This window comes from Chlorocebus sabaeus, chromosome 11, assembly GCF_047675955.1.
Source record: "Chlorocebus sabaeus isolate Y175 chromosome 11, mChlSab1.0.hap1, whole genome shotgun sequence".
Taxonomy (NCBI): domain Eukaryota; kingdom Metazoa; phylum Chordata; class Mammalia; order Primates; family Cercopithecidae; genus Chlorocebus; species Chlorocebus sabaeus.
Genome location: NC_132914.1, coordinates 27,359,104 through 27,384,888, shown reverse-complemented (window position 1 = coordinate 27,384,888; position 25,785 = coordinate 27,359,104). Strand labels below are relative to the sequence as shown.

The following is a 25,785-nucleotide window of genomic DNA, read 5'->3' as shown; positions in this document are numbered from 1 at the left end:
CTTCAAGCATTCCTCCCACCTTGGCCTCCCAAAGTATGGGGGTTATAGGCATGAGTCATCAGACCTACCCAGTGCTAAAATTTAGTTTACCATATAGTTCACATAATATTACTTTCTTATATCATTTTTTACTATTGATATAAAAATTTCCTTACTTGATGGAAAAAAAAAAGAAAGAAACTATCTTCAGAACCAATATTCACTCTTTGTGTCTCTGCCTAGAACCCTGATGCCCACCCAATTTCTAGACTCTTCTTGCTCTCTTGTTTTTGAACCTACTGTTTTATGTTATGGTATATACTATGCAATTAAAAATATAACTACCTCTAAAATCACTGAACTAAGCTGTTTCCCATATTCTGTTAGGGGGAATACATCTAAGTTCTCCAGATGATAGGAAGCAGTTACAATAAAGTGCAAGGACGTTTGGAGCACTGTATTTAGTTTTCATCACTATTGTCAAAAGGATCATTTGGAGATGTGCTACGACCCTGACACTGTTCTAAGTGTCACACTTTTTTCTTTTTTCTGGACCCATTCAGCTCTGGGATGCTGCATAAGTCATACTTCTACATTTTGCACTTTTCTAATATTTTGTCATTAGAATAAATTCAAGGTTTTGTAGATTAGACCAGTGATGTAGGGCTAAAGTTTATAGAATGTAAAGCATTGTATAAGACATAAAGAATACAGCCAATTTCAGCTCTTTCAGAAGGAAAACTTTTGCAGCACCTTTATTTAGACCATTTTGGCATCAGAATTAGAAAACAAAACCTAATTGTAGTTATATAGTTTACATATTTCTTAAATTACCTTGATCACTGCTTTGGAATCATCCAGATGTTCCATGGGTTTTTGTTCAATTTAATTAAATTGAATTATTTTCTGAAATTAAAAGGGGTTGTTTATTGAATTTTCCAATGTTGCTGCCTTTTGTTGACTGCTAGCAGTTTTAAATCAAAATCACTATTTTTCATAATTCCCACACATACAGAGTTTAGCATTGTATATATCTTCACCTGGGCTGAACTAAAGAGCATAACTTTTTGTCATGTAGTACATTTTACCTAAGATTACTTTTGTTAAAACAAGACAGTTGCTTTTTCTTCAGATTATTGCTAGAAAAACAGGCTAAAGGATATCTACCAAAGCTTCGCCTGCCTTTGTAACAGTTTTCTTTAAAGTTGACATGTATCAAAAATATCTCTTTTCTAACTAAAGAGCTTTGTCAATCTTTAGAGCTGGTAATATCTTAATCCTGGTTTATGGTACAAGTGTGTGTGTGTTTGTGTGTATGTTTTAGTATTTCTTCTCTTACAGAAAAAAATGAAATGGCCTTTTAAAAATCCAGCCTTCACCTTTGTGATCAGAAAAAGGAAATGTAATTATATTTCTAGCTTTTGCAGTTTCTACTTCTCATCAATAAATTATTTTTGCTATCAAATGGAAAATCTATTTGTTTCATACTCTGACCTCTAGCCTCTTTTCATCTAAATAGTTTTCATTCATCTTAGCCACTGGGTTGTATTTTCTCTTCTACATTGGTTTTACTTTCATATATAGTTTTACACTTTCTCCTATAATTTTTTTTTTCTTTTTTTTGAGACAGAGTCTTGCTCTGTCACCCAGGCTGCAGTGCAGTGGAGTGATCTCGGCTCACTGCCACCTCTGCCCCTCAGATTCAAGCGTTTCTCGTGCCTCAGCCTCCTGAGTAGCTGGGATTACAGGCACCACACATCACCACACCCAGCTAATTTTTGTATTTTTAGTAGAGATGGGATTTCACTATGTTAGCCAGGCTGGTCTCGAACTCCTGACCTTGTGATTCACCCGCCTTGGCCTCCCAAAGTGCTGGGATTACAGCTGTGAGCCACCGCACCCGGCCTCTCCTATAATTTTCAAGATTCACTTCATGGTTAATGTCTTGCAGGTAATATCCTGCATTCTTTTCTCTCTTTTATTTCCCTGGAGTGGTGGTTGGACTGCTTTCATTTCTGTCTAAATATTCATTATGATAGCTAGGCAATACAGCTCTGGAGTCTAACTTAGTGATGTTTTGAAGGCTTTCAGTGTTTGGATCTTTTACTTTTTGCAGTTCCAATTCTAGTGAGTATGAGTGACAAGTGGTCAGCAAGGTAGAAGCTAAGAGATGAGAAAGAGTCATTAAAGGGTAGAACCTACTGTTGTACCAGAAACAGGGATGAAACAGGGAGATGAGGAAGAGGAGATGGAATTTTTGATTTTATGCATCAAAAAGTTTGTTCTCTGAGACACAGTAGGGAAGATAGACAGGTTTGTGGATATCACTGGAAATTTTTGGATGGAAAAGAGAAAGTGTCCATGTAGAGGAATTTCTGTCTGCTCAGTAAAATGGGAGAAGGAGGTCACTTGTTAAAGTGAAGTTGAGACTGGGGACCTCAGGACAATATTTGCCAGAAAAGAAGCAAAAGAAAAATATAAAGCTGAGTGAGGAGTGTGCTGGCTCAACGTGGATTAAGTCACTCTGCTGCTTGAAGCCTTTCATCAGAACTTCTGATTAACAAGGAAAGCAGTTTTTTTCTTTCTTGATGTTTATTAATTTTGTGATTTGTCCTGGAGCACAGTAGGAGAAGCAACTTGGGACGAATGAATTGTATCCATTGGCTTCCTGTATCTTTGTAACTTTCTCCTGAGCTTAAACTAGGGTCCCCTTTCACGGCAAGTGCCTAACACCATCATTATGGTCAGGAGTTTTGGACCCATGTTGAACTTGACATTCCTTCCAAGTGCAATTTTGCATGGATTGTAAATGAGGGAGGCCATCAGACCCCACTCTGATTGCCCAGTCTTTGCAATGGACCCTGTCAGTTCTTGCCATTTTCCATGTAACTAGTATGCTTGTTCTTGTTGCAGTACCTTTGGCTAGACATCCTTTATGCCTAACTAGACAGTTTTCATCCTTGTAGACCTTGCCGTACACTTGACCTCCTTCATAACGCTTGTATAAAGCTGCAGCTGTTCTCTTTCTGTCTCTCTCTGAAGAGTGAATTCTGCCCAGTTCCAATCCTTATTGATATATTTCTCCCTGTTTTCTTAGGTAGACTGTAATTTTCTTGTGAGAAGGACCATATCTTCTATGCATCTCTTTTAGATCCATTCACCGTAGTCTAGTACCAGGTGTGCATGACATCTTCATAAATGTTCAGAATGGAATTGTCACTGGTGTTTGATTTTCATAAGGTGATGCCAGTAGTTGATGTTTCAAATATGTCCACTCCCCATATTTGCGATGCTACAGATAATAGTTTTTATAATTAAGTATTTTTGGTGTTTCAGGTTTCCTTCATAAGCTTCATTAATTTGATAATTTAAACATTTTATTTTAATTTGCTTTTTGTTTTTCTTTCTTCATTTTCATGGTTCTGTATGTTGGCCCTGAGTCGTGACTCTTTAGGATGCCATGGTGACCTGTCAGAGCATTGTTGCGTTAAGTTGCTCCTTGCTCCCTTCTCTGTGATGTGCTCAGCTATGATCATCTGCTCCGTCACTCTTTTTTTCTTGCAGTTCATTCCTAGTGATTAAATTATATCTTTTATGCCCTGTATTTTCACTGTTTCTTCTCATATAGGCAATATAAAGCCACAGCATGTCTGAGGTATATATGTCTCTTATGGATATGCACTAATAATATGTATGAAAACTTTACAGTTTAACTCAGAATTCTAGGACATTCCAGTTAACTTGTCATTGTGTTCTCACTGGGTAGTGGTAATTTGCATGGCTCAGTCAAGCCAAGGAACATTTTATGCAATAAAAAGGTACAAAAGAACCATTTAAGTTGAATAATAGATTTATTACAAAATAATTACAAAATATATTTATTATAAATTTACCACAAAACTACAAATGGCGTAAAAGTACATATTTGTGTTCCTTTTAGGAATCAAACATTTTAAGTCCAGTGCAGGATGGAACAAAGAAACCTCAGATTGACAGCAACAAGAGCAATAACTACCGGATTGTAAAGGAGGTCAGCAGATACAAAATATTCTTATATAGGTTTATATTTGCATGCCAAATAAGTTTTGCTTATAGATTATACTTAATATTGTTATTTGTTATATTTGATGCTTTCCCTCTTCTTTTTAAAGATTTTGATTAGGCTAAGTAAACTCTGTGTACAGAATAAAAAATGTCGGATTCAACATCAACGATTACTGAAAAATATGGGGGCACATTCAGTGGTGTTAGATCTTCTCCAGATACCCTACGAAAAGGTTAGTCCTGGTTATTTTTTAGCTTGTTATTTTGATACAGTTTAAAATGTTTCGCAAAGTTCCAAGAAATTTTTTCTTTCTTCATTATTTTAGAATACATCACCCACCAGGTGCCCCATCACCCCTGAGCCCTTTTGTGTATGTTTCCGACAAACAAGGGTACCCTACCACATCACCACACTAGAGCCTTCCAAATCAGGAAAGAGCATGGCGCTTTACCACCACCTAGTCCCTACACACTACTCAGGTTTCTCCCATTGTCCCAATTGTTTTTGGCTTGAAAGAAAGATCAACTTCAGAATCACGCGCTGTTCGGTTGTTATGTTTATTTAAATCTCTTCATGTGGGAACTCCCATAACATTGACACTCTTAAAAATAGCCAGTTATTCTGAAGGATGTCCCTTAATGTGGATCATCTGATATTTCCTCCTGATTAACACAATTACGCATATTTGGCAGGAACATAACAGGAGTAATGCTAAGTTCGTCTCATTGCTTCCTATTAGTTGGTGCACAATTTTGATTTGTCCCATGACTGATGATGTTCACTTTGATCAATTGATTGAGGTTGTGTCTGCCAGGCTTCTCTGATTTTCCCTTTGTAATTCCTTTGTAATTAATAAGTATTTTGTGGAGCAGTTCTGTGAAACTAATATCTCATTCTTCATGAAACTTTCAACGTATTCATTTACTGTGTTTATTTTTATCAGTATGGGTTTGTATATGTTCATTTTATTCCATAGGTTATAAAGGGTTCTATCATTATTTATTTTGATTTCCAAAATGTCTCAGATTTGGCCAGTGGAGTTCCTTTGAGCTAGATTATCTGTCTTCTAATATACCCCCACCATTCTTTGAGTACTTCCTTGCTTTCTGGCACAATAAAATGTTCCAGGCTCATCTTGTGTTTTTCTTGCTTCAACTCTAGAATCAGCCATTTCTTTAAGAAGTCCCATTTCTGTTTGGTGGGGAATGGTATTTAGGAGCAAAGTTCTGAGAACTGAGTGGGCTTATTGCTTTGGGGTGTTGTCTCCATAGCCTCTCTAAATAGGCAAAGCTAGGGAATATGCATATGGGTGGGTGCTTATTAACATAAAATTTCACTCAAAACATGAGTCCATCTGAATTTCTAACAATGACCACATGACAAATGGTACAGTCAACTACACAGGGAAATTTTAGGTAGTTTCACTGATATTGTCACAAGACCACTTTTAAGAAGACCGATTTGTTTCTCTGTGAATTTTAAGACTTAAGTTTCTTGTTAAGATTCTTATAACCAAATGATAGTAGCTTAGTATAGGACTTTGGAAAATGGCAACAAATAAGGATATTCATTATTAAGAGTGTTAAGAAACAGGGAGACAAAAAGGAGGAGAAAATAGAAGAGAAAGCAAAGAGGAAAAGAAAAATAAATAGTTGGAAATAAGAGACAAGGTAAATAGCAAGAGGAAGGGACAGAGAGATTGGAGAGAGGAAGAACTGAGATGAGTGAGTAATAAATATATATACAGAGATGACAGACAGAGTGGAGGAAGAGAGGAAGTTTGAATGGAGAGGAAACGGAGTGAGAGCAGAGCAGGAGAATAGGGGATGGGAGCAGAAGAAATAATAGATGGGACAAGAGGAGAAGAAGAGAGGAGATGAAATAGACATGGGAAAAAGAGTAGGAAGGAAGATGTATGAGAAAGAGAGAAATGGAGTAGGGAAAGAGAGACAAAGAAGAAAAGAAGCAGAATGATGGAGATATATAGACATACTGCAAAATGAGACATTTAAAGGAAGGGAAGAATTATGGGGACTGGGGCGTACAGCAGAGAAGGGAGGAGAAACAGAGAAAGATAGGGACAGAGAGGAAAGGAGGACAGAGGGAGTGTAGGGATGAAGCAGAGGAGGAAAATGTGGCTATGTACAGAGATAGGGAAATGTGAACAATTGGAAAGATTGGGGAGAAAGAGAAGGGCTGTGAAACGAAGGGGGCATTGGAAGAGTAGAGCAGAATAGAATCAGGAGGAATAACAGAGAAGGTGAGAAAGATTTAGAGAACAGAGAAGAGGGACAGGAGGGGAAACTGGGAGAGGTGTGAAACATAAAGGACACAGAGAAACGAGAGCAAAGATGGGCAGAGAGAAAAATGGTATGTGGGTGAAAGGACAGATTTTTGCATAATATTTGCAGTCTTCTATGTTTGTTTCTATCATGTGCTATTCTTTAACTTACAGAACGATGAAAAGATGAACGAAGTAATGAATCTAGCCCATACGTTTCTGCAGAATTTCTGTCGAGGAAATCCACAGAATCAAGTTCTTCTTCATAAACATCTGAATTTGTTTTTAACTCCAGGTGTAAGTATTTTAGTGGCTTCTAATATTTCTAGTAAAGTGTGCATCAAATGTGTCTTAGTAACATTCTTGAAGAGAATTTTGTTACACTTCATTGCTTCATTTTTTTTTTCCTTGTGGAAATTCTCTCTCCAAAAGCAAGTATCTTTTTTTTTTTTTCCCATTAAGGAAACTTTTAAAGAAACTTGAAAAATTGCACAAGTTTTACGTGTAAATGACAACGTCTTTTATATGTATATAGTTAAATATTAGGAAAAAGATATAGTAGAACAAAGAACCAACTCACAATACCCTGAGTAAGGTAAATATGGAAAACTCAGAGGTGGAGTTTGCCCTTGTCTGTAAAATGTGTTTGAGCAGATTTTATGGAAGACCTAACTTTGAATTCATAATTAATCTCGAGAATACGGTTGCCAGTATGTTGCACTTTATGATAATAAGCTCCTTTCTCCAACTAAATTCCTCTGTGAACTCAGTTTACTTTTAATGGTTAATGATCTCATTGCATTTTTTGAAAGACTTGCACAGAAAATTCACTGTGGCTTCATATAAAATACAAAACTGATCACAAGCAGGGCAATTAGTCTAGGTACTGTAGAATAGAAAATTGATCTTGTCAGAATTACAAGGGCATGTTCCTCTGTGTTTAGCTCCTTGAAGCAGAAACCATGCGGCACATCTTCATGAACAATTACCATCTGTGCAACGAAATTAGTGAGAGAGTTGTACAGCACTTTGTGCACTGCATTGAGACACATGGCCGCCACGTGGAGTACCTGAGGTTTTTGCAAACAATTGTGAAAGCAGATGGTAAATATGTGAAGAAATGCCAGGATATGGTAATGACAGAGGTATGTTCTCAGTTTGCCTTTTATCAGCTTCACATAAACAGTATGTTCAAATATGTATTTTCTATTAGAGTGAAAAAACCCCCAACCACATAGGTTTGAGAAGTTATTTAATTTAATCATGACTACTCAAGTGCAAATATATTTTGCTTTAATCTAGTGAAGCAACATATCTTAAGTTGGTTTTATGATTTTTGTAATATTTTTCTTTTTGACCTATAACAAATTTGTGTATTTTAAATAATGGGTAAAATCCTATGAAATGTTATCGATTGTTTGGAATGAAAGTGACACAATTTTATATTTTTGAGTTTCCAATGATATAAGAAAGACAGACTGAACTGTGCTTTTCCGGTGCCTTTATTGCTCTGTTTCTGAAATATAGAATGGGTGTTCTTTGCTACTATTTGCAGAAAGGTTTGAAGAGAATCAAACTAAGTAATACAAACTACCCAACAGTGATTTTTTTTTTTTACAACATGTGGAAACTTATTTAGAGTAAGTTGTAAATTTCAGCAAATGAATAGATGAAGGCACTTCATCTATTTATTTGCCTTTTTCATTTTTATGTTTGATGTTGAGCGATATTTATGTAATCAGTAAGTTACTAGGAAGCAAGTATGATACATTGGAGAAGTAGCAGCTTAAAGAGCCCGTTGATTAAATCACCACTCTGTGACCAAATGGTTCTCTAGTGGCCCATATGGACTAAGGGAGCTTCCACCTATGACTACCAAATAGTTACATGGTAGATTTTTATTGGTTTCTGGGCATTTTCATTAGTATATACCTTAAATTTGGGAATGGAGGAAATTTCCATAATGCTTCAAGGAGTCCCTCCTGCCACTTAGAAATCTTAAAATTAATTTAGCTTAAAGCCTTGAATTTTTAAATGTAAATTATTATTATTAAACATTTTAAGGAACATTTTAAGCTTGTAAAATGCACTTTTTTCTTCTCTGCATTTACCTTCACATTAGCTCTTCATTGTCTGGAAATGTGAGAACTAACTGGGTTTTGTGTTATGATCGGCAAGGAAAGAATTAGAATGGGGAAGCAGCAAACAGTGAAACCATCCCTGTGACACTGTTGGGTGAAGTGTTTCTGTGCGCAAAGAAGTATTTGTAATATTATATTATGTTAATATGTAATACATATTTTTGATAAATATACATTCTCTTTCAACAAAACTTTCAAAGTAAGCCAACTAATTGGCTTATAGATTTAAATATATTGTCACTTTAAATATAATACATAGAGAAAAAATTGTATATCCTTAGTTACCTACCAACATGTCTCACACTGGGGTTAGAAAATTGGTACTGATAATAGACAATAAGATAGTGTAGAGTTTGAGCAATAAAACTGCCATCTGATGGAATTTTCTACTAAAATTATATAAACAAAATATGAAGGAAAATTTATGTCCTAAAAGCCCCTACCTATTTATATCTTTGTTTCTCTTGGTTTTTTGGTCCTAGTTTTCTACTTATTTCTCTTGTCTCTGCTTTTACCTTCATTCTCTACTGATGCCTTCTTATGACACATGGAATTTTGTAGGCTTTTGTAGAGCTGTAATTTTAGCTCGATGTACTTGCTTATGTAGTCACTATTACAATGGATGAGGATATTTTACTCTGCTTTAGTAAAATTATGAGATTTCTTGTGCTTTGGCCATAGTCTCCTGGCCAAAAAAAGGTAGAGGAAAATAACTATTTTTTTACAGGTTTAATTTGAGTGTGATGAACAATTTACTATCATCCATATTGTTTCATTCTTGCCCCATCTGCTGCTTCCATGTCACCCCAACTGATTTTGATAGCATTCATAGCTGGTTCCTTAGCATGGGACCATAATCTTTTCACCACCCTCCCCCAGCTTAGCTCTGCTTTTGCCATATTATATGTTTTTACAAAGAGATACATGTGTTTCCAGATATATCAAGCCTTTGGAATTAACTGCAAGGATAAATGTTTGGACTGCTCTGTAGACTCTCGTATTATCTTTTCAGTTGATAAATGGGGGTGAAGACGTGCTGATATTTTACAACGATAGAGCGTCATTTCCAATCCTTCTCCATATGATGTGTTCAGAGAGAGACCGAGGGGATGAGAGTGGCCCCTTAGCCTACCACATCACCCTGGTGGAGCTGCTGGCAGCATGCACAGAGGGGAAAAATGTCTACACTGAAATCAAGTGTAATTCCCTTCTCCCCCTGGATGACATAGTGAGGGTGGTGACCCATGACGACTGCATCCCTGAGGTAAGCCTGGCAAAAGCTTGGCAGCTGTAATAGAATCATTATTAATTTTTAAAGTTTATGTAGGTGCCAGAAGTCCCCCATACTAATATTTATAATGAGATCATATATTAGGCAGGGAATTGTATTTAACGATATAATTTGGAAAATGTAAAGCAGCATAAAAGGTCTGCTTTTTAATAAGAAGTTCTAAAAGAAGTTCTGAAAGATGATAAACTTTTTTTGTTGTTTTTTTTTGAGACAGAGTTTTGCTCTGTTGCCCAGGCTGGAGTGCAAAGGCAAGATCTCGGCTCACTGCAACCTCTGCCACCTAGGTTAAAGCGATTTTCCTGCCTCAGCCTCCTGAGTGGCTGGGATTACAGGCATGTGCCACCACACCCAGCTAATTTTTGTATTTTTAGTAGAGACAGGGTTTCACCATGTTGCCCAGGCTGGTCTCGAACTCCTGACCTCAGGTGATGCACCCGCCTCGGCCTCCCAAAGTGTTGGATTTACTGGCATGAGCCACCGCAGCCAGCCTATGAGAAACTTTTAAGAAGTATAGCCACTGCTCGTTTAGTGGAAGCTACTAGACAGCTCTCTTAAAATTCTAAACATGGCAATATGATCAAACTGAAAGGTTTACTTGAACCTTTAGTATGTACTTGAGCATAAAACAGGTGTTTCAAAAATGATTCATAATCATTGATTGGAGAGGCTAGGATAGTGCTGCAGGATCACATAAAAGACTCTGCAGGTTTACCTGGTTTTATGGAATAGATGCATTCTTGAAAATATGCACACACAGTTTGCTTTATTCCCACATCATTTACCCTCTGTCCTGGTTTGACTCTGATGATAGAAAAGCCTCAGTAGCAGCTGGTTGTCTGCCAATAGGCTTCTATTAATGAGGCATCCAGGAATGTACATTGCAATAATTTCTTTCTTTTCTACTGTTGTATGTTGTTCCAAAGCTTATAAATATGTGATACCCTGGAAAAGATATGGAGTCAAACATTTAAAATCACAGTAACTTAAAAAGGTGTCAGATGAGGTTAACAGAAATTCCCTACTTTTAGATAATCGTATGGTAGTGATGGACTTGAAAGCATATTTTTGTGAAATTTTGTGGAATTGTCGACATGTCACTCCAAGAGTACTTCATGCCTGATTGGTCTGAAATAAGATGACAAAGAGGGGAAGTCTAGTCAAATGATGAAATCCCTGGGTTCTGTCCTTACTTGAGAGCCTGATTCTGGGTATATTTCTTCCTACATGTAGTTCCCTCTGACACTACCACTCTTACCTCTTACATTCATCTGAATAACTCCTCCTTATCCTTTAGATCTTGATTCAAGCCTTACTTCTCCAGGGAAGACTTCCTTGGCCTCCCTTAGTAGAGTCTGTAAGAATATATAATTTGAAATTTGACATTTCCATTTTATTAGTTAGCAAAGACCTGTAACCCTCATGCCCATGCCCAAGATTGTAAGCTCTATGAGAATAACAGCAACTGGATCTGTTTGTTTTCACTGTTTTATTGTTTGAGCCAGAGCCTACACTCAATAAATAAGTTTTGAATGAATACACAAAAGAATTACAGAATATTTTATCCTGGATACATTACATTCTAGTTGTGTGGCTGACTCCAACAGGTTACTTAACCTTTTTAATCTTAAATTCCTACAATTTTAAGGTGGAATAATTATTGTATATACCTGATAGGATTGTTGGAGGATTAAAGTAAATAATTCATACAAGATGCTGAGGGTATTTGGCACTTAGGAAACACTGAATACATTTTAGCTGCTGTCCTGATAGGTGTGAGAATGCACTGAGTGGCCCGCGTCTCTGTACCCTGTGGCCATCCTTGACACGGGCACTCTGCCATTGACAGTTTGTTTAGGATCAGTGAGGTACAAAGAAGCACCAAGGGCATGAAAGCTGTCCCAAATTTTTTATGGTTTCAATTTGGATTCTATGAGTCCCTGAAATTGTTCATATGATTTTTTTATGTATATATATTTTTCCAGAGAGATTTATAGCATTCATCAGATTTTCATAACGAAGGAAACAAAAAAATGCAAAACAAAAATTACAGTCCTATGTTCTTTAGAAATGGTGTATGTTAGTGAAATTCATCCCAATCCTTTATGAAGAATTTCACTAATTCTGGAAAGGAATTTTTACTACATCTGTATCTTAAAATAGTATACATTTTTGGGGATAAACTGTGAGCTTATTTCTTCTCAGAAAAAAGTAATTTAAATATTTTTGAATGGTAATGAAGTATTATTTGGCCAAAATATTTTAATGTTTTATTAGGACTCTCTTGGTTACAAGTGACAGAAACCTAATGTAAACTAGTTTAAATTAAAAAAGGGAATTTTATTGGCTCCAGTATGTAGGAATTTGAAGGATGGTTGTTCAGATGGATCCAGAGGTTGAAAGAGTGTCAGAATTTATTCTATTTCTCATCCGTTTTTCCTTCATCTTTCTGCCTCATTCTCTTCTGGGTGTAATTTTCCTCTACATACCCGGAGAAGATGGTTTTTTGAAGTTAAGGTTTACCTTGTTTCATTTTAGCAATGAGAGAAAAAAGAAAGAGTTATTGAGAAGAAGGAAGAGGAGGAGGAAGAGGGCGGGGACTCATGTATTTAGTCAAGTAATTGTGTTTATGTAATTTGGGAAACTTAAAAGAGCATAAAAGCTCTACTTTTTAATAAATTCTGTAAGAAGTTCTGAAAGATGACAAACTTTTAAGAACTATAGCCACTGCTAGTTTAGTGGAAGCTACTACACAACTCTTAAATTCTAAACATGGCATTGTTATCAAAGTGAAATTTTAGTTGAACTTTAAGTATGTTCTTTAGCAAAAAACAGGTACTCAAGATGGGGAAGGGATTGGGGGGACAGGGAAGAAGAGGAGAAGAAGAAAGAAAGGGAAAGAGAGAGGAAGGAGGGGTTGCTTTTGACTCCTAGAATCTCAAATATGATAGGCTTGTTTTGCGTAAAGTTCTTACAGCAATTGTTGGGCCCAGGGGGATGGAGTACTTGGCCCCATGTTTTCACCCCTAGGTCAGTGAACTCTTAGCAAAAGAAGAGAAATGGGAATGCTTTCTGGATAGACAAAACTATGCTATGATCTACCATGAAAACTAACAGATTTTATATTAACCTTTCATAATTGATATTTCAAAGTCATCAATAAAGAAAACTAACTTTCTTTTGTATTTGAAACTTGCACAGGTTAAAATTGCTTATGTGAACTTTGTTAATCACTGTTATGTTGACACTGAAGTGGAAATGAAAGAAATCTATACAAGTAACCACATTTGGAAATTATTTGAGAACTTCTTGGTGGATATGGCAAGGGTAAGTTAGATTTTGACCACTGAAGGACGTCAATAGATATTTTGACTCAATAGTATTAAGCATCTGGATGAAGACTCACAGTTAAATTCACTACCTTTTGATTTAATGCATTCATTCATAAAGTTATGAATAAATTTCAGAAGATTGTGTATGAGATTTAATGAGTTAATATATACACAGAATGCTTAGTATATTGTAGATAGCAGCAGGTAAAGTGTTCATTTTCACCTTTGTGAGTGACTGTATTTGTCTGTTATTAAATGGAATCTTAGTGGCCTTCTTATATTGGTTAGAGAAGATATTTGGCAGAGGTCAATTTGCATTTAATCTCTTATTCTAAGTGCAATTACAAAGCACAGATCAAGAGACCTGAAGAGGTCTTGACTACTGCTTTCAGGCAGATAGGTACTTGACCAGCCAACTAAGGACTTAGCCTTGCTCACTGTTGACAATTCAAAATCTTCTTTGGAAGTGTACTCCAGTAATTTAATCATCTGGCATTTTCACTCATGTCCACCAAATTATATTCTGCTTGTTGCTGTTTGTTTTATTGGGGGCTGTTGGGGAGGACATGTGGAGCTAGTTGGCATTTTCTAGATACTGCCTGGCATATATTTTTGCTCTGTTAATATTGAGTAAATGAATGAATGAAGAAATATAAGAAAGAAGGAATCTCTTTGATGGACAACACAATTTTCTTTAGCATATCTTAGCCTTTTTTTATGCATACTGAATTATCATAACAGCCAGGGTCTAAAAAAATTCTCTGATTTTCCCTTTAAAGAAGTTATGGAACTTGATGTTCAAATAAGGTTTCACTAAAGAAAACGGTGTATAGGTAACTCCTTAGACCTATTATGAATGATGGTGGCCAGACTCAGCCCCTTTGGTCTTCCAACATTCCTGAGCGCTGGTAGCTTTGTATAGGCCTTATATCGATGTATTTGGAGGAGAAAGATTAGTAAAGTCCATATTTTCATTGTATTAATTACAAGAACAGATGCTGTTATCTATTGGCTCACTGCCTCTCTACACCTTTTTCTGAAAGGAGGGATGACAAGGTACGTCCCTCCTTTCACTGCCTGTAGACTCAGACATGTGAGAGCACCCTTGGATAATACAGTGAATCATGTGTTATTCCAGACCATGGACTCTTTTTATTTAGCCAAGGTTTCCAAGTGAAATGTGCTTAGTTTACTTTTGGTGTGGTGCAGTGTGGTGAGTGAGGTAGTTCTTGTTTTACTTCATTTCCATACAGCTAAAAACTGCTTATTGCCTATCTCAGGTAAATATGCACCTGTAGAGAAATCCTCCTGTTTTATGCAGCATTTAACGTAGTACTCACGTATGTCCCCATTGACCTTGTGAAAACCTTGATCTGACCAGCTGTAGTATCTCCAGAGACCTTGAAGTAATGAGTGACTTCCATGCCAATGACTGAGCTTTAAAACTGCACGTGCAGGAGAATATTAAAGAGATTATAGACTGATTTGCAGAGTTGCACAGTGCTACTGACTAAAGATAAGCTTGAAACAGATCAAGGTCACATTGTAGGCAACATGAGCTTTAAAGCTGAAAGGATTTTTATTTTTTAAACCAAAGAAAGCCAATGATAACTTCCATTGATAATGCTACCTGGGAAATATTGTTTTTACTGATATATGTGCCAGGCAAAGGTGTACAAATTTACATTCTTTTTTTGAAAACAAAACACATATAGCAACAATTTTAACTATTGCTTAATTAGATAATTAATGTTATATTAAAGCTCTAGGGGAATTTCAATATCTTCTTGATCTATTTATTCTTTATGCCTAACCACAATAACTTAGCTATACTACAAAAGGGTTTTTAAAAGTATTTCCCTCTTGTTTATATTTTAAAACAGCAGCTCTCTAATCCCTTCACCAGGGTTGACAGGAATCACCGTGCCTTTTTCAGGGAAGGAAATAGGAACCTGGCTTTTTCATGTCTGGGATTTTTCTCTCTCCCCATGAAGAAAGATCAGAGTCACCACAAACTTTCAAATTCAGGTTATAAAACTAAGTATGGTTAAATGAGTAGAATGTGGCCTTCTAGGTAAATTTTCAGTTCAGTTGGGCAGTTTTTAGGCGTTAGTGAGCATCAGGCTTAGCTGAAGGGCTTTGTAAAATACAGATTGCTGGGCCTTGTCCCCAGAGTTTCTGATTTCCATACATGAGAGACTTTGCATTTTTAACAAATTCCTAGGTGATTCTGCAGATGCTGGTCCAGGGACCACACTTTGAAAATCACTGTAGTAGATAGAGCCTGGTAGCTAAGAGTAGGAATTTCAAAGGATTTAGCCAGACCAGAGTTCAAGTCTAGACTCTGCCTCTCAGTAGCTCAGTTTATCTTGGGCAAAGTACTTAACCCCTCTGGGCCCTGAGTTTCCTGATTTGTAAAATGAATACAATAAGTTCACATTCCCTGTAGGATTAGTGGGAGAATCTAATGAGATAATGTGTATAAAATTCTTAACACGTATTAGCATCAGTAAGAGAGTTGGTAACATGAACCATATCATTGTATCCAGAGGACCATTCAGCATAGGCAAAAACTGGAAATTGTGTCCATAAAGCTGGACACCCCCAACAGTAGTTGACATAAATAGCCATGTTTGAGATAAACCAAATCCAGGTGTTCCAACAAAGTTATGAAATCCTGGAAGAACTGATTTATATCCGTGAGAGATGATGAAGGTCATCTGGAGGAAAGGAATTTGGTAAGTTGAACCTAAAGAATCATAGCATCTTAGGGTTGGAAGAGACTAGTAGTCAAATTTATACCCAGTTCATAGTCTTCGGCACTTACTTAAATATCTGACTAACAATGATCTTACTACTTTTTTCTTTTTCTTTTTGATTTTTGTGGATAAATACTAGCTATATATATTTATGAGGTACAGGAGATATCTTTATACTGCCATATAATGTGTAATGAACACATCAAGGTAAATGGGATGTCCATCACCTGAAGCATTTATCCTTTCTTTGTGTTACAAATAGCCCAATTATATTTCTTTAGTTATTTTAAAATATACAAGAAATTATTCTTGACTGTAGTCACTCTGTTGTGCTATCAAATATTAGATTTTATTCATTCTTTTCAACTATATGTTTGTACCCTTTAAGCATCCCCACTTCCCCTCTGCTCCACTACCCTTCCTAGCCTCTGGTAACCATCCTTTTATTCTCTATCTCCATGAATTTAATTGTTGCAATTTTTTAGTGCCCACAAATAAGTGAGAACATGCAAAATTTGTCTTTGTGTGCCTGGCTTATTTCACTTAACATAATGACCTCCAGTTCCATCCCTGTTGTTGCAGATGACTGGATCTCATTCTTTTTTAATGGCTGAATAGTACTCCACTGCGTGTATGTACCACATTTTCTTTATCCATTCATCTGTTGATGGGCACTTAAGTTGCTTCCAAATTTTGGCTATTGTGAGCCATGCTGCAGCAAACACGGGAGTGCAGATATCTCTTCAATGTACAATTTCCTTTCTTGTGGGAATATATCCAGAAGTGAGATTGTTGGATCATATGGTAGCTCTATTTTTAGATTTTTTTTTTTTTTTTTTTTTGAGATGGAGTCTGGTTCTGTCACCCAGGCTGGAGTACTGTGGTGTGATCTCAGCTCACTGCAACTTCCACCTCCGGGGTTTAACCATCTCCCGCCTCAGCCTCCCAAGTAGCTGGGACTACAGGTGTACACCACTATGCCTGGCTAATTTTTGTATTTTTTTTAGTAGAGATGGGGTTTCACCATGTTGGTCAGGCTGGTCTTGAACTCCTGACCTCAAGTGATCCACCCATCTTGGCCTCCCAAAGTGCTGGGATTACAGGCATGAGCCTCTGCGCCTGGCTATTTTTAGTTTTTTGAGGAACCTCCAAAATATTCTCCCTAGTGATTGTACAAATTTACATTCCCACCAGTGGTGTACGAGGGTTTCCATTTCTCCACGTGCTCTTCAGCATTTGTCATTGCCTCTCTTTTGGATAAAAGCCACTGTAACTGGGGTGAGATGATATCTCATTGTAGTTTCGATTTGCATTTCTCTTGTGATCAGTGATGTTGAGCACCTCTTCATATACCTGTTTGCCATTTGTATGTCATCTTTTAAATGTCTATTCAGATCTTTGCGCATTTTTAAATCGGATTATTCTATTTTTTTCCTGTAGAGTTGTTTGAGCTCCTAATAGATTCGGGTTATTAATCCCTTGTCAGATGGATAGTTTGCAAATATTTTCTCCCATTCTGTGGATTATCTCTTCACTTTGTTGATTGTTTCCTTTGCTGCACTAAAAGCTTTTTCTTTTCTTTTTTTCTTTCTTTCTTTTCTTTCTTTCTTTTTTTTTTTTTGGAGATGGGGTCTTACTCACCCAGGCTGGAGTGCAGTGGTGCTACCTCAGGTCACTGCAACACCTGCCTCCTGGGTTCCAGTGATTCTCCTGCCTCAGCCTCCCGAGTAGCTGGGACTACAGGCACCCACCACCACGCCCAGCTAATTTTTGTTATTTTAGTAGAGATTGGGCTTTACCATGTTGGCCAGGCTGGTCTCAAACTCCTGACCTCAAGTGATCTGCCCACCTCGGCCTCCCAAAGTGCTGGGATTACAGGCATGAGCCACTGTGCCCGACCTGAAGCCTTTTAACTTAATGTCATCCCATTTGTCCATTTTTGCTTTGGTTGCCTGTGCTTGTTGGGTGTTACTCTAGAAATTTTTGCCCAGACCAATGTTCTGGACAGGTTTCCTGTTGTTTTCTTGTAGTAGTTTCAAGGTTTGAGATCTTAGATTTAAGTCTTTAATCCATTTGGATTCGATTTTTGTATATCTTGAGAGATAGGGATATAGTTTCATTTCTTCTGCTTATGGATATTTGGTTTTCCTAGCACTATTTATTGAAGAGACTGTCTTTTCCCTAGTGTATGTTTTTGGCACCTTTGTGGAAAACGAGTTCATTGTAGGTGTGTGGATTTGTTTGAGTCCTCTTTTCTGTTCTTTTGGTGTATGTGTGTCTTTATGCCAGAACCATGCTGTCAAATTTTTCCATATTACAATTTTTACCTAGTTATTTTTTCTCCAGCAACACAAAATAATTCAGTTAAAGATGTGTTTACTATAAACACCTCCTCACTATTCTTGCTAGTGACCTATTTTGAAATGACAAAATTATATAACTTGAAGAAAATGAAGATCATCTTAGTCGGTCTCATAATTTTGCCTGTGGCTTCTACAGAAAGAATTTTCTGGTTGACTCTCCTAGCTAGTTATAGAGTGGGAGGGCTGCTGTAGCATCATCCAGTGCTTTTCCCCAACAGCTGGTCAAGTATTTTATGATAGCCGTCATGTCTCCCATCATTTTCTCCATTTCTTTCAGTGATTCCTCTTCTGATACAGTTTCTGGGATTCTAGTTTCAACATACTTTTGAGATCCCTCTAGTTTCTGTGTTTTGTTGAAAGATATGACATTCAGGATGGAACCCAGTACTTCAGGCAGCAGATGACTCAGCACAGTTTAGTAGACATTTGGAGATATATATATATATATATATATATTTTTTTTTTTTTTTTTGAGACAGAGTTTCACTGTTTCACCCAGGCTGGAGTGCGGTGGGGTGATCTCAGCTCACTGCAACCTCTGTCTTCCAGTTTCAAGTGATTCTCCTGCCTCAGCCTCCTGAGTAGCTGGGATTATAGGCGCCCACCACCACGCCCAACTAATTTTTCTATTTTTAGTAGAGATGGGGTTTCACCATGTTGGCCAGGCTGGTCTCGAGCTCCTGACCTCATGATCTGCCCGCCTTAGCCTCCCCAAGTGCTGGGATTCCATATGTGAGCCACTGCGCCTGACCTGACAATATTTTTTTAAATGCAGATGAAATAGTAATGAAATTACTAATAATAATGAAATTGGCACTCATACCACTTTCCACCATTCTTCTCTTGTTTTTCTGGAGTCAGCACTACCAGGGTCTTTTTGTCTGTCCTTGAGTACGGCTGTCTAAAGTCACCTTTTTTAGTATTTTTCATTTTCCTATTGGCATTTCTTTGTCTCTTATCTTGTTAAGACCCATACAAGAAAATCTTTCCCAAAAGATTATTTTTAATAAACTGGTGCTAGATTGTTTCACATTCTCATTCCATTCTAATATCCTGACAGAGACAGTATCCATGTGCTGTAAGCACACCAGATCTAGGCAGGCAGCAATGCTATTAGACCCATGGAAAGTTGTTACACTGTCTTTCAGAGCATTTAATGACAGCCCACTTTGATCTATGTTCCAGTGCAGCTAAAACTGGTGTTAGTAGCGCAGAAAAGCTTTTCTTTGGCTTTATAACTGATTGTTGTTGATAGTCAGGGGATTTGAGTCATTATTAGAAGGCACATAAAGAGGGTAGACTATGATCAATGTTAGCCTCAGACTATATTTTTTTCTTTGAAGATGTTTCCAATTTTGCTATCAATGTCAGGATCCTATGAGGACCAACAGTACTCTAAGTGATATACTGGCAGAATGAAATTAGACCGAGAAATAATTTAGGAGGCTCACCTAACTCTCTGTCATGCCAGTGTCCCATTAGTCACTGGTTAACAAGACAAACTTGTGTATTTCACTTTCAGGTAGATAACTTGAGCCATTTTTTTGATATAATTGGTTTTATTATTCTACATCTTTAATTGTTAACAACTCTTATATTGAGTCAAGTTTTTACTTAAAATTTTTGCTCCCTTAACTTACCAAATAAATATGTAGGAGGTTGGAGTAAAGATATAAGTTATATGCACATTGAAACACACTTTCCTAGTTCTTTAATTTGGTGACATTAAGTCAATTTAAAAAAATAATTTTCTTGAATTTTTTAAGTCGAATGAGCTATTAAAAAATCTCATTTGAAAGGGCTCATTTTATATGGTCTTCTAACTAACATTTCAGGGAAGTGAAGAAGTATATTCTATAACTTACATAAGGCTTATACAAGGCTTCTTCCCTTGGACCCCAGGATGTCAATTCCATTCTATTTGCCACCCACCACACTGTCCACTCCTCAGTCTCTTGTCTGTTTTCTCTGCATCTTCCCAACTTCTAAATATTGGAGTGTGCCAGACTCAGACTTTGGAACAGATCCCTTCTCTGTCTATAGTCACTGTTTGCTAATCTCATTTACTCACAACTTTCTATGCTTCTCCTGATGTCTAGTTTCACATATTTAACTGTCTACATGACACCTCCACTTGGCTGTCTAACCTCAAACTCTTTATTCATTCCCATGCCCCACTCTAAAATAATCCCTTTTCAAGACTGTGGCATCTCTATAAATGGCAATTCTATTACTCACTGTAGGCATTCAGGCAAACCATTTTGGTGCCATCTGTAAATCTTATTTTCTTCTACCCAAAATCCAGTCCTTCCACAAATTCTGCAAGTTCTAATCATAAAATATTGCAAATTTGACTGCTGCTGAACACTCCCATCACAACTACCCTACCCCAAGGCACCATTCTCTCTCATTTGGATGACTGCGATAGCTTCATAACCTGTTTCCAAGCTTCTGCTCTTGTCCCTCTCTCTGTCTGTCCTTTATCTAGCAGCCATCATGATTGAAGGAAGAGGAAGAGGAGGTGGAGGAGATGGAGGAGAAGGGGGTGAAGGGGAAAGAGAGGGAGAAGAAGGAGAAGATGATTGTTGCTCCTCTGCTCAGATTCCTCCAGTGACTTCCTGTCTTGCTCAGAGTAAGCCCCTGTGTGACTTAGCCTCTACCCTATGACCACCCTTCTTCCCCTTGTCCTCTTATTCTCCACCTAGCTAGCTCTCTGTTCCATCCTGTGGTCTCCTTGCTGCTCCTCAGGTATGCCGAATGCATGCCTATCTCAGCAACTGTACATTTCCCTGGGATGCTGGACTCCCCAGTATCTACATAACTTCTTCCTTGTCTCTTAGGTTCTTCCTTCAAAGTCTCTCCTTCAGAGAGGGCTTTGCCAACCACCCTATGTAAAGTAACTGCCTCTTTTCTCTGTCCTCCATACACTCGCTTCATTTTTCTCCATAGAACTTAATACCACCTGACATTTACATATATATATTTATTTGTATTTGTTTCAGTAGAAACAAATGAAAGACAGGAATTTTATCTCCGTTCACTGATGCATACCTGACCTAGAACAATGTCTCACATATACTAGATACTCAATAAATATTTGTGAAATAAATAAATAAATGTCATATGAAGCTAAAAATCTTTAAAAAGTGGATTTGAAAACAAAGAAAATGTGGTCTGAACTAGAATTAAGTAGGCAAATCAATGAAATGAAATGAATAGCCAGAAATAGCCTTTTACATATATATTAATATATAATAAATTATCACCTATTAGTGGAAAGGGATTGGATATTTCTAGGGATTGGTGAATTTTTTCTGTAAACAGCAAAATAGTAAATATTTCAACTTTGTAGACTAATGTTGCCACTACTATGACAATTACTATAGAGAAAGGAGTCCCAGGCAGTACAAACATGAATGGATCTGGCTAAATTTGATGCATGTGCTGTGTTTGCCCACCCTTGGATTATTAGTAATAGAAACTCCATTAGAATAGTGGTTTTTATATATTTTGTTTACTGATGGATCTCAAGTATGTAGAATATTCTTGGCATGGAATGAACACTCAATAAAAATTATTGATTTGAAGTAAAAATGACTGTTGATGACACTAGCTATTTAGGGTGAAATGAACTCACATAATAGCAATAATTGAAATGGATTTCATAGCTAAATAGAAAAAAACCTGAACCAGTAAAAATGGATGGAAATGTAGATAATATTTATCTGTCTTTAGATGAAAGCAATAGATGAAATTAGCTAAGGAAAATCATAGCCATTTCCTTGTTTGAAAATGTAATGCTTAAGTACATAAAAACATCATAAATAAAAATTAAAAATATCCTCACATTTGTAAACCCAGTGTTTTGGGAGGCCCAGTTCAGGGATTGCTTAAGGCCAGAAGCTTGAGACTCAGCTTGCGTAATATAGAGGGAGCCTGTCTCTACAAAAAAAAGAAGCTAGGCATGGTGGTATATGCCTGTAGTCCCAGCTACTAGGGAGGCTGAGGGGGGAGGATCCCCTGAGTCCTGGAGTTTGAGACTATAGAGAGCTGAGATCATGCCCCTGCACTCCAGCCTGGGCAACAAGCAAGACCCTGTCTCTAAAAATAAATGAATAAATAAAGTAAAACACATCAAAATGTAAATAGCTATGATACAGTTTTAAAAAGGGCAATGACCATCACATGAAGAACTAACATATATTTATAAGAAAAACTCTTAACAATTTAATAGAAAAATGGGAAAAACAAAGCATTCATGATTTATAGAACAGGAAATACAAGTAGTAAATAAACCTCTGAAAAATGTTCAAATATTAATAACTTTTAAAACAACACAAAAAAGAAATAAGATCCAAATTTCTTTTTTTTTTTATTATTATGCTTTAAGTTCTAGGGTATATGTGCACAATTTCAACCATCTAAGTTGCAAGCTTGGAAAGAGCATATTAAATGTCGGTGATGGTTCAGGGTATGTATTTGCATACCCTGCTGATGAGAGTATAGTTTCATGCAGCCTTTGTAAAAAGCATTTAGAAAAACTCTTCATACTTTTCTAATATGTCAAGTAATTTACCCTCCAAAAATCTGTCCTTGGGAAATAATTAGAAATGCTATAAAGGGTCGGGGCAGTGGCTTAGACCTATAATCCCAGTACTTTGGGAGGCTGAGGCAGCCGGATTGCTTGAGCCCAGGAGCTTGAGACCAGCCTGGACAACATGGTGAAACCCCCTCTACGAAACAAATATAAAAATTAGCCGGGTGTTGTGGCATGTGCCTGTAGTCCCAGCTACTTGGAGAGCTGAGGTAGGAGGATCCCTTGAATCTGGGAGGCAGAGGTTGCAGTGGGCCGATGGCATCACTGCACTCCAACCTGGGAGACAGAGTGAGATTCTGTCTCAAAAAAACAAAAACAAAAACAAATGCTACAAGGGATTTATGGTCAAAGAAGCTCAACATACTTTTATGATAATATACAGTAGGAAATAGCTTAAATATTTAATATTTGAGAAATGGTTAAGTAAGTTATGATATATCTATATGGTGGATGTTAGAGTCACTGAGATTATTTTTAAAGAATTTTTAATAATGTGAGAAATACTTAAGCATGAAGTATAAAAGGGAAGATGTGAAACAGATAGTCTAGAATGATTTCAATTATGTAAAATATAATTGGCAGACCAAAAAGATTAGAAGAAAAAATTCCAACATGTTAATCATAGTCTTATCTGAATTATAGGATTATAGATAATTTTCATTTTTTCATTTTATATTTTCTGTATTTTCAGAGTTCCTACAGTTAATATGTATTGCTGTTATGAAAATGTTGTCTGTTTAAAAAAAGAATTTAGAATTCTAAGAAAGCCATTTGAGTGTATGACCTGATGATTCACATAAAAAGGAGATATAGAAAGCAAATGCTTGGAAAAGTTTTGGCCTCACAAGTAACGGAATGCAAATTAAAATAAATATGAGATATCCCCTCAGATATTTAGAGGAACACTTTTTCTGTCTATGTAAAACACTAAAGTGATCTTAGGAGTTGTATTCCTTATGATCAAAAGTATGCAACTGGCTCTAGAGCTGCACTGCCCTGTGAGGTAGCCACTTGCCAACTGTGGCTATTTAAATGTAAATTTTAATTCAGATAAATAAAATGTAGAAATTCAGTTCCTCACTTGCACTAGCCACATTTCAAATGTTCAGTATGCACCTGTGTCTACTGGCTACCATACTGGACATCACAGATATAGACGATTCCATCATTATAGGAAGTTCTGTAGGACAGTGCTGCTCAACATATGGTAACTTATTTACCATAGACAATCATCCTTGGAAGGGTAGCAGTCACTTTTAGAGCAGAAGAGAGGAAGGACATCATATATGCAAGGGGAGAAGTTCAGACACAATTGTATCTAGAATTTCACTTAATATCTGCTTGTTCAACAAATAATTGTAGAATATCTGTTATGTGCTGAAGTGCTGCATGTCCAGTGGTGAGCAAGATAGGCTTGTTCCTGGTGTCCAGGAGCATATATCCTAATGGCAGAGACAACTTTTTACTTGCTCTTCTCACAGAAATGTTGATCGCTGCTTCCAACTTCAGTTCTTTGTGAAATGTTGCCTTATATAGGGATACCACCCAAGCTGTTTAAATAAACAGGAATCCTTGACCATTCCCACCCTGCCTACTGCATTCCCTGTACCACTTGCCCTGCTTTATTTTTCTCTAGTCTGTTATTTTCTTTATTTTTACCACTTAGCATGTTATATATTTATTACTTTGTCTATTGTGTGTCTCTCTTGATTGGGAAAAAGGTTCTAATAGAGTAGGGGTGTTGTTTTGTTTGATTCATTGTTCTAACTTCTAGTCCAATATGTAGCTTCAATTTAATAATTTGTGTCCTTATGTGATAGGGCATTAAATCCGACAAATATATAGTACAATTCATCTGGAAGTAGAAGAAGACAAATATTTCAAAATATGGGTTTTTTTTTTCTTGGAAAAGACAATGATGGTCGACTTGGTTGTTTCAGGTTGTGAAACATATTACAGATTGGAAATCATTTCATTCTGTGGAGTTAGGTTAAAATAGTTTTTAAAAATCCATGGAGTGTATTAGAGATTTGGGGAGAGATTTAGGTAGTCAATAGTGACACACTATAAGACAAACCTCAAGTAACCTAGGAATGAAGCAGGAATTAATATTTAATTAATGTTTTGAGGACAATTGAATATTCATATGGAGAAAAAATAATCAATTCATGAATTAGGTCACCTACAGCAGCAAATTGCAGATGTTTTAAAGAGTTAAAAACTAGAATAAAAATGTATAGACTATTCTTTTCTTTTTAAGAGGGAGTTTTTTCTTCTTTATATTAAATATTAGTAAATAGTAATGAACAAAATAAATAACAGTGCCTGGATATTGAAAAGTAGTTTACACAATGAAATATAATGAAATATTCTAAATGGAATACAAAATTATATATGAAATGACAACTGAAAAGAGCTCATCAAAATATGTTACTCATACTAAATATACAATCATTAGGTTTTGGGAAAATGGTTTACAGGGCTTGAATTGTTTGTGTATGACAGAAGATAGAAATGAAATGATTCCACGGAAAGTGGCCAACCTTGTTAACAGCGAGGGAAATAAAAAATAGCTTTTAGGTATAATTAAATTGATAAAAACAATTATAATTTACTGATGTAGCAGTCAGTTATACTAGGAAACACATGGCACAATTCAAGAAACAAGGGCAGATTTAACAAGAAGGGATAGGAGAGTACTGAGGGATTTTACCACCTCTAGACCCTGAGGGTACGTGGAGCAGGCACTATTACTAGATCCTAAGGAAAGCTTGGAGATGTGGAGGAAGGGCTTCAGTAGCAGCTGTATCCAGAACACAGAAGCCCCTACAAGGAGAGGGAGATGGGGATGGAGGCAGAGGTAGAGTAGGTGCCTGACTTCTTTCTCTTCCACTTTATAATCTCCTGCAAGAACCTCATATTAGATGAATACAACTAGAGCCCCAAAGCAAAAGCTATTTGGTGGTAATAAGGAACATCCTGTGTATCTGTGGATAGTTT

General features: G+C 36.7%; 1 protein-coding gene across 3 annotated transcripts in view; it reads left to right on the top strand.

Moving 5' to 3' along the window:
* ITPR2 (inositol 1,4,5-trisphosphate receptor type 2) overlaps positions 1-25,785 on the top strand; it is a 485,309-nt gene that overhangs the window by 212,351 nt on the left and 247,173 nt on the right. For all 3 annotated transcript variants that reach the window (XM_007967992.3, XM_073020570.1, XM_007967993.3), the window contains exons 27-32: positions 3,920-4,009; positions 4,131-4,256; positions 6,480-6,602; positions 7,250-7,450; positions 9,459-9,710; positions 12,936-13,061. In XM_007967992.3, the coding sequence (XP_007966183.2) occupies positions 3,920-4,009; positions 4,131-4,256; positions 6,480-6,602; positions 7,250-7,450; positions 9,459-9,710; positions 12,936-13,061 (918 nt within the window). The remainder of the gene's footprint in view (positions 1-3,919; positions 4,010-4,130; positions 4,257-6,479; positions 6,603-7,249; positions 7,451-9,458; positions 9,711-12,935; positions 13,062-25,785) is intronic.